General features: G+C 42.7%; 1 protein-coding gene across 11 annotated transcripts in view; it reads left to right on the top strand.

Annotated features, from left to right (window-relative positions):
- The window catches only part of KIAA2012 (KIAA2012 ortholog), a 103123-nt gene extending 95445 nt beyond the window's left edge, over window positions 1-7678 (top strand). For 2 of the 11 annotated variants that reach the window (XM_074967936.1, XM_074967933.1), the window contains exons 21-24: window positions 1795-1997; window positions 3869-4041; window positions 5846-6065; window positions 6621-7676. In XM_074967936.1, coding sequence (XP_074824037.1) covers window positions 1795-1997; window positions 3869-4041; window positions 5846-6065; window positions 6621-6780 — 756 coding nt within the window. In that variant the 3' untranslated portion in view covers window positions 6781-7676. Of the gene's footprint in view, window positions 1-1794; window positions 1998-3868; window positions 4042-5845; window positions 6066-6620 lie in introns of all 11 variants that reach the window. The other 9 variants (XM_074967932.1, XM_074967935.1, XM_074967930.1 and 6 more) reach the window with 7 other exon arrangements.
- Window positions 7679-10112: the final 2434 nt, after the last annotated feature.

Genomic DNA, 10112 nt, shown 5'->3' on the forward strand with positions numbered 1-10112 from the left:
TTTATTAATGCAATCCCTAATTTTTCTGGGGAGGCAAAGCCTCACTGAGCCCTCAGCTGTCTACACCAGGGTTAGGCAAACTACGGCCCATGAGCCGTTTTAAGCCAGCCCGTGAGCCACACCACGCAGCTCAGCCCCGCTCTGGTGCTCTAGGCGGGATGCTGGATCAGGGGCCGCATCACATGGCTTGGCTCCACTCCGGCTGGGGCGCTGGGTCGAGGGCCGCACCACATAGCTTGGCTCCGCTCCAGCCGGGGCGCTGGGTTGGGGGCTGCACCACGCGGCTCGGCCTCATTCCGGCTGAGGTGCTAGGTAAGGGGCAACTCCGGCGCTCCAGCCGGGGCGCAGGGTCAGGGGCTGCACCACACAGCTCCCAGAAGCTGTGGCGTGGCCCTGCTCTGGCTCCTAAACACTCCAATGGGAGCTGCAGGGGTGGTGCCTGCACATGGGGCAGCATGCAGAGCCACCTGGCCACACCTCCACATAGGAGCCAAAGAAGGGACATGCCACTGCTTCCGGGGGCCGCTTGAGGTAAGCGCCACTCAGAGACTGCACCCCCTGAGCCTCTCCTCATGCCCCAACCCCCTGCCCCAGCCCTGATCTCCCTCCCACTCTCCAAACCCCTCAATCCCAGCCTGGAGCATCCTCCTGCACCCCAAACCTCTCATCCCCAGCCCCACCCCCAGCCCAGAGCCCACAACCCCAGCCAGAACCTGCACCACTTCCTGCACGCCGATCCCTTTCCCATCCTCCGAACCCCTCGGTCCCAGCCCAGATCATCCTTCTACACACCGAACTCACCATCCCTAGCCCCACCCCAGAGCCTGCACCCCAACCCCAATTTTGTGAGCATTCATGGCCCGCCATGCAATTTCTATTCCCCAATGTGGCCCTCGGTCTACACCCCTGGTCTACACCCATGTTGAAGATATCCTCTTGATCATCATAGGGTCAGAGAAGATTCCCTTTCCCTAACCCATGTTCAGTGCTGCACCGGTGCCTTATGGAGATGGTAGAATCTCCCTAAAGCATCAGCTATAGCTGATGCGACTGCCAGAAGTTGGATAGTGGACTTGATAAGCCAGTGGTCCAATTTGGCATTGCAAATCTTACAATACTATGTTATTGATGAGTGTTGAATTTATTAAGAGTCTGGATCCCGGTTTAGAAACTCTGTATCCTCAGGCTTCAATGCTGAGACCTTTCATATCCTTGCATTTTTGGTGTAGTATTTTTAGGCTTATTTTCATTATAACCATTCTTTTGCCTTGCAACTATGAGACATCATTCATATCAATTTCCTGACAATGCAAGACAACTGGCTTCAGTGTTTTGGAGTAAACCCAGCCCTTTTTCCTCCTCCTCCCCCCCAACATATTTTTGGACAGTCAAAGCATTCCCAAAGAAATAGAGAGGAGGTGGTATCAGAAATCTGAACTTGAGCCGAGCTTCGTAGAATTTGGTTTACAATGGTGAAAAATCAGGGGAATGTAAACTATGGGGGAGCCTTGTGATAGTTATCAGATGTCGTAATGCAAGGCACCCGCTAGGAGTCACCTATGGAATGAGAGGTATATTTACAGTTCAGAGTAAACGGCACAGGTAAAGTCAATCACATTAACAATAAGTGTCCCAGGTAAGGCAAATGTACTCTAGGATATGTAAATCTCATATAAAGTGCATCCATTTCAGGGACTGTGAATCCCATTGTTATCAATTGAACAAATGAACCATTCGGCAATTAGCAGAGTGCAAACTTTATTTAGTAGGTGTCTTTTCCTTCTATCCATTCAGGATCTCCCTGGAAATCAGCAGGAGGAGAAATTATCACGGGACAGAATGCGAGCAGAGAAGGCAGAGAGAAGACGGCTAGAAGTAGAGAGGAAAAGAAGGGAACAGGAGGAACAGAAATGGAAACAGCAAGAGCAGCAGGAGCGTATGGAAAAAATAAAAGAAGAACTGGAACAGGAACAGAAGAGAAGGGCAGAGGAGATACGGTTAGTGGGGATAAGGTTCCAGAGGGGAAAGGAAATATTTGGGTCGAATGGCAACATAAAAAGCATGATTGTTCTTTGCCATTTAAGGAACACATCAAGCACTTAAACCCCAAACTCCATTTACCCATACATCAGGAAATACACCTCTCCAAATATCCCACTTCTCACACCAGGAACGCACTAAGACATCTCAAGGTTGGGCATCCTCTTATACCAATACTCTCTGACTGCATTTCCAAACAGTAGAAGAAAGCAGCACAGATGAGATATTCTGGAACCTTCTTTTATATTTATATTTTATATTAAGTAGGGCTGTCAAGCGATTAAAAAAAATTGATGATTAATCATGTGATTAAAGAAATTAATTGCAATTAATTGCAATGTTAAACAATGGAATACCACTTATTTAAATATTTTTGGATGTTTTCTACATTTTCAAATATATTGAGTTCAATTACAAAATATTTTCATATTTTTTATTACAAGTATTTGTACTGTAAAAAAACCACGAAATAGTATTTTTCAGTTCACCTAATACAAGTACTGTAGTGCAATCTCTTTAACATGAAAGCTGAACTTACAAATGTAGAATTATGTACAAAAAAACTGCACTCAAAAAAAAACAAACAAACAATGTAAAATTTTAGAGCCTGCAAGTCCACTCAGTTCTACTTCTTCAGCCACTTGCTCAGACAAACAAGTTTGTTTACATTTGCAGGAGATAATGCTGCCCACTTCTGATTTACAGTGTCACCTGAAAGTGAGAACAGGCGTTCTCATGGCATTGTTGTAGCCAGCGTCGCAAGATATTTACATGCCAGATGCACAAAAGATTCATATCGCCCTTCATGCTTCAACCACCATTCCAGAGGACATGCGTCCATGCTGATGATGGGTTCTGCTCGATAACAATCCAAAGCAGTATGGACTGATGCATGTACATTTTCATTATCTGAGTCAAATGCCACCAGCAGAAGGTTGATTTTCTTTTTTGGTAGTTTGGGTTCTGTAGTTTCCACATCAGAGTGTTGCTCTTTTAAGACTTCTGAAAGCATGCTCCACACCTCGTCCCTCTCAGATTTTGGAAGGCACTTCAGATTCTTAAACCTTGGGTCGAGTGCTGTAGATATCTTTAGAAATCTCACATTGGTACCTTCTTTGCGTTTTGTCAAATCTGCAGTGAATGTTCTTAAAATGGACAGCATGTGCTGGGTCATCCGATACTGCTATAACATGAAATATAGGGCAGAATGTGGGTAAAGCACAGAGCAGGAGACATACAATTCTCCCTCAAGAAATTCAGTCACAAATTTAATTAACGCATTATTTTTAACAAGCATCATCAGTATGGAAGCATATCCTCTGGAATGGTGGCCAAAGCATGAAGGAACATACGAATGTTTAGCATACCTGGCACGTAAATACCTTGCAACGCCAGCTACAAAAGTGCCTGATAACGCCTGTTCTCACTTTCTGGTGACATTGTAAATAAGAAGAGGGCAGTATTATCTCCTGTAAATGTAAACAAACTTGTTTGTCTGAGCGATTGGTTGAACAAGAAGTAGGACTGAGTGGACTTGTACACTCTGAAGTTTTACACTGTTGTATTTTTGAGTGCAGTTATGAAAAAAAATTACATTTTAAAGAAGATTAAATTAGACAGTAGAAACTATGTATTTTAAAGAAATCTAAACAAATTTGTGGAACCAAGCTGACATCACTAATCAGCCACTCTGTCCTGTTTTAACCATCCCTTCTCCTACATAGTATTCATTTGTAGATCTTTGGGCCAGGAACCTGCTCTTTTTACGATCTATGAAGAGTGCTCAGCAGGCCCTCAGTGCTCGATCAATTAATAATTTGTGTTTCAGTTTACGGAAACAGGAGCTAGAAGAACAGCACCGGCGCCAGGAGGAAGAGGCAGCGAGGAAGCTACAACACGAGAAAGCAGCACAGGAACGTATCCGACAGCAGCAGGAGGAATATCGAAGAAAACTTCTGGAGCTGCAGAAGAAGAGACAGCAGGAGGAACGAGAACGTGCAGGTGCTCTAAAGAAGGGCTAAAACTTACTGTATCTACAGATAACTCACCCAGAAGCGTGGTTTTCTGGTCAAGGCACTGGACTCAGACTCAGGAGCTCCTGGCTCTGCCTGGAATTCCTGAGACACCTTTGGCAAGTCTCTTAATCTCTTTATTCCTCATCATCTGCACAATGGTGATAATAATAATAATACTACTACTCCCCTTCTTCAGGGAGTGTTGAAAGAGTGAATTATTTAATGTCTGTAAGGCACCCAGGTACTACAATGATAGGGGCTATCTATGTAAGTACCTAGATAGGAGCTTCTTCATTAAAATTCCTCCATGGCTCTAGTAATAAGGGATCCAGAGAAATTCACCACAGGTGGCCTAGTGTCTAACAAGGCAGCAAAGAGGTTTCTCAAGCAGTCAGTCCCCTTTGATCACAATATAGAAGAACCTGCTTATAGTGAAGTGAACATTCCAAATTGCAACAGCGCAGTTGGAGTGAATTTCATGCCCCCAGTGGTGGGGTCCATTGTTCTGATTCCTCTAGGAATATTTCATTCCAAGGACACTCTTACCATCCCCCACCTCTGTTCTGACTGAAAAGACGCTGCCACTACTGTGTGGGTGCGCGAGAGGCAAAGGAATTCTTACCGTCTGCGTTTGCTGCAGCTGCTGTCACTGGAAGTGAAGACAAGGCTTTTGAGAGGCACTCGTGTAGCTGCTAGTGCCCCCTGTGGCAGGGGGGTGGGTGGAAGAAAGACCCCCAGCTGCAGCTGAAAAGGGGAGCTTTGCCATATTGGCCCTCTCTGTTTACAGTGAAATTCAGCTTATAGTAAAGTGTTTTGGAAACATCATATCTTGTTTAAACAAACAAAATCAACTGTGATGCACTCCAGTCCATTTGCTGGCTATTTGCACTACTGTGAGAGGGAGTGGTTAGTTTCTGGGTTCTATTCCCAGCTTTGCCAGTGATTTGCCCCATAATCTTATGCAAGTCACTTAACTTCAATGTGCCTCATTACCTGTATTTTACAGATGGGAGAAATTAGTACTTCACTACTCACAGAAGTCTTGAGGTGATTAATATGTTAAAGTTTGTAAAGCACTGTGAGATGCTTGGAAGAAAGGCCCTGTAAAAATATAAAGGTTGGGTCTGATACCCCAGGTCACAGGCAAGAGCAGAGAATGAAAACACTAGAGCTGTCACGCGATTAAAAAAATTAAATCGTGAAATTTTAGAAGTTATTCGTGATTAATTGCTGTTTTAATCACACAATTAAACAATATTAGAATACCATTTATTTAAGTATTTTTTGGGGTATTCTATATAGAGGGTCAGGGCTGGGGGTTCTGGGCTTCAGTCCTGCTCAGGGCTTCAGACGCTCTTAGGGCATGGGGCTTCATCCCCACTCGAGGTGCAATGCAGGGCTCTGGGTTTCAGCCCGGCGCAGGTGGGGCTCGGGGCTCCAGCCCCCCCCCACCCGGGAAGCTGCAGGCTAGGGCTACTTCAGCCCTGCCGCCACCACCACGATGCCTCCTGGCTGCCTACGCTCCCTGGAGCCATATAACTACATGAGAATTGCCTTAAAAATGTAAGTAATTGTTTAACACTAATAGCTGAAAACAAATACTTGAAAATGTGCTGAATGAGAAGTAGTTTTTTTTAAATCTCAATTTTAGGGGTCTGGGGTTTTTAAAACACTTGGGGTTGACAATACTGCAATAGCAATATCATTTTGGGTTTTCAGTACAGTTAAACAACGATTTCCTAAATAGGAAATCTTGGCAGCTACTAATTATCTGGTCATCCACCCCCTAGAGGCAGAAAAACGCGAACAGAAAGAAAGGGAAATGTGGCTAGAGGTGGAACGACAACGGCTAGCAGAGATGGCAGAAGAAGAACGCCTGGAGTATGAGAGAAGGAAACTGGAGGAGGAGGAACAGGCAAGGCGTGAGGCCGAGGAAACGAGGATGAAAGCAGAAGCAGCAGCTAGATTAGCTTTGGAGGAAGCAAAGACACAAGCACAACTTCTAGCCAGGTAAACAGCCTTATTCAGAAAAGGAAGTTATTCCTGCTGAATAGTAACACATCAGTAGTTAACATCAGTCACTTGGGGCCAATCTAAACAAAAACACTACTAGGGCTGGAACTATGTCAGTGAAAATATCTTCACTGGTTCACACTGGAATCCCAGTAATGAGCCTCAAATTCTAACGTCCGGTCCTGTGTACTCTAGAACTCCAAATTACAAAATGATTCTTTGTGGTGTAGACAAAACTCAACCATGTTTTCAGTACGTCCCCAAACAGCGTGCTAAAGCTTTACATGGATCCCAAGTTTTTGAACAGTTCAGCGACACAGCTAGTATCCCATCTATACTACAAAATGGTGCATAGTGCCCAGGTTTCCCACTACAGCTGAAATTGTAGTATGGCTGAAGTAAAAAGTTACACCAGCATGAATTTAAATTGCTGAGTTTATAATTATTAAGGAAAAAAATATTGACCTAGCCCACTCCTAATAAATCAAGGAACACTAGCTGCCTTCCTTTCATTTATCTCTAAATATTTTAATTAGCACTGTTTGTTTGCAGGCAAAGAGGAGCTCTGGAGCAGCACCTGCGATTCCAGCGAGAGTTGCTAGTGGAAGCCAGTGGACTGGAACATACACAGCAAATTTCACGGCCATGGGTTTATTCTTATTTTCAGCTGCTCCAAATGCTAGGCTCGGAGACAGCAAAAGAAAACAAATAAATGCAAGGATACTGAGAGGATAGGGGTTATTGCAGTGGACTCTTCCAATTCACTGAATCCAATTAAGAGTTCCTTTGAACTTGTCTGACCCAATGGGAAGTATAAAACATGGCCTAAGACTTCCCTATTGCTTCTTGGGGAGACATTTTCTCTTCTAAATTCACTTCCGCAATAGATAAGTACACTTTATATGCTCATCCAATAGGTGGGAAATCAAGCATTCAAGATGCTATAGTCAACCAATAGACGACCTAATTAACAGCCTGAGTTAGCCCTACAGTCTTTTGTGGACCTTGTAAGAGCAGACTTCTCCTACCCTGTTGCCCCCTCCCAGATTCTCAGGACCATTCTGTAAAAGCAGGGCAGTAGCTTTCACAATCTTGTGGAGGGTATGAGGGCTTCTCTGACTTGCAGAAGGATCCTCAGGCCAACTGACTTACCTATGCTCATTAGATCCAGAAACCGCTAGATTTTATGCATATTAGCATCATGCAATCCCAAGAAGCCAACGAAGACGTCAAATAAAGACTGCTACCCCCAAGAGAACAATTCTTTTTTCTCAAAATCAGGTTAATCATGTTTTCTTCTGCATTGTTTTCTTTTATAGCATATAACAGAGTTAAATTTATATGTGCAAACCACACCGCACATTTTCAATAGATTTGGAACAATGTCATCAGAAATATTTTTATGCTCTTGCTGAATTGGAGCTGGACTTCAGTTGAATTAAATGTGCATTAACTACTAGTGCTACAAGCAAAATAAATTGATTTACAGTACTTGAGCTTTCCTGTTAAAAAAAAAAAAGGAAGAAAAAAAAAAGGTAGTGAGTGGTGTCTTAATGTATGTAGCTCCTTTAACCCTTCGTATATATTGCCTGTGGCTGATCCTTAATAAGCATGTCTGGCTGTGCACCAGCAATTCAGAGTTTGCACTTGCTGGACATACACAGCACAGATTTTCAAAAAAGAAATACTCCATATACAAAAATAACTTTCCCTTTCTACATTCTTATTATGAAACAGTATCCACCTGCAAGCTTTTTCCATCATATCTGTACATTAGAAGACCTCAATGAATATATCCTTATTTTACATAGATGCAGTGTGTGTTATAGGCTTTTAAAAACAATGTATTACATTTTGTGCATGGTATACAATATCAAGAGATTTTGAGTGGAAGGGACAGAATTTAGGTGACGACTTTTCACTTTGATTCCTTCTTCCTAGCAACATGCAAGCACAAAGCCCAGTCCACCTCTGGGTAAAAGACGCCTGGATGCAGCTCACGTAAGAACTTATGAATTCTGTTCCTACAGAACTCCTTTTTCTGCCCGAATGCTCCTTCCACATGCCACTTAACTCCTTCCAGGGAACAATGGAAAAACACATCAAAACCACAAAACAGGTATCTAGCACGTGATTACGTGGGAAAGACAAGATGGGTGATAATCTTTTTTGGATCAACTTCTGTTGGGGAGAGGGACAAACGTTTGAGTTTACAGAGAGCTCTGTGAAACATACTCAGTGTCACAGCTAAATCCAAGGTGTAACAGATTGTTTAGCACAGATAAGCCTGGAAGCTTTAATTTGTAACTTTGCTAGATACTACAAATTATAGAGAAAAGAGACACTGGAACAATATCTAGCATCTTTCTACATGAAGCCAGGGTTGAGTTTCCAAGATTTGTCTTGGGGAGGAGGGTGAGAAAGATGATAGCATACACTCCCCTAAATCTTCCCAACAGTACAGCTCCACTGATGGTCACAGTGGGAGAGGAGTATTAACTACAGGTTATCTAACTGCTCACAGCAAGTCCAGATAAAACATGGTTGCCCAAAAGCATCATATGTATGCAGCTGAAGGAAGAGCAAACTCCCAGTGGGAAATTTCAGGGGAAAAAAGTTTAGTATAGAAAAGACCTCACCATTTCATCTTCACTGGAGTGAGCGAGAGAAGGCCATGTGCAGCAAGCTCTCCACCCAACTAAGACTCTCTAGTAGTCTCAAAAGAGGGTTTTATGCAGTCCCTCCTCACCTCAGGAGTTAATGTAAATCAGCATATAAAATGTAGATTGGGAGGAAAAAGGTCCAGTGGTTAGGATGCTAGTCTAGAAGTCAATTGATCTGGATACAATTCCCAGCTGTGCTACAGTCTCTCTCTGCCTCAGTTAATCCTCTGTGAAGCAGGAATAGTGGTAATTTCCTACCACATAGAGATGTTGTGAGGATGCATTTATTAGAAAGATGGAAAGGTGCTCAGATACTGCTCTTACAGAGGCACGTAAGTACCTAAGATATAGCTAAAGCACATAGAGAACATCTCAAGGAAACAGTATTTTGCTTCATCATATGTTATATTGGTGATTTGTTCTTTTGAAGGTTATTCTTCTTCTAGAAATCATTTGGTTAAACATAACACTTAAAAAATTCCATAATCTCTGACTTTTTTAAAGCAAAATTTTAATATTTTAAAAGAATTGTTTAGTGCAGCTAGGAGTACAAAAGAAGTGTACTGCTAGATGGGAAAAGGGACACAAACCACAAGCATGAAAGGAAATGCATTTATAACTGTACAGTGAGCTCCATAAAAAACCCTCAAAACCCATCTGTGAAAGTATAAAACATATTTTAGCAAAATGACAATGTGAATTGAGTTTTCATGAAAAGTGCTTGATGTAAAAACCTGCAAACTCAAGTCCTTTTTATTTGCACGTCACATGGAGCAGAGGCAAAGCAATGCATTTTTCTACACCGTCCTGCCAATCCACCTCTACCTGAGCTGTAAGACCCATTTAAGTGTGACCCATTCATAATTGTGTGATGCTCTGTTGAGATGGCCCAGGCAGGTACCCACAATGGTGGTACCTCTTGAGATGTGGATACCTGGTTAGGAATTGCAATGAGCCCGTAACTCATTTTAGATAGGACACCATTCACCCATCAGATGGTAATTACTTTGGGGCACTACTGACCCGGACCATTTGTGACACAGTGATCTAGAGGGAAAAGGTTAACTTTTTGGGGTTTGGCTTTTTTGAAAACCTATTTCCTTCCAACTCTCCCTTCCAAGTTACAGGTTTCAATCTAACCTTTAGTTTTAGAATCCAAACTGAAGCTCCAAGTACATATTTTCATCATCCAACAGGTACCGGAAACAGTTAATCGCTTCAAGAGAAAGGAATGCACATTACTATTACCAAAACAAAAAAAAATCAATGAGTATTCAATACTTGGAGTAAGAAGGGAACAACAGAATTCTAGTTTACAGTGTATATTTTAAGAGAGTAATATTTGCTGGCTCTGATCAATATTTACTAAATAAGCACATCT

The sequence above is a fragment of the Natator depressus genome, chromosome 11 (genome assembly GCF_965152275.1).
Source record: "Natator depressus isolate rNatDep1 chromosome 11, rNatDep2.hap1, whole genome shotgun sequence".
NCBI lineage: Eukaryota > Metazoa > Chordata > Testudines > Cheloniidae > Natator > Natator depressus.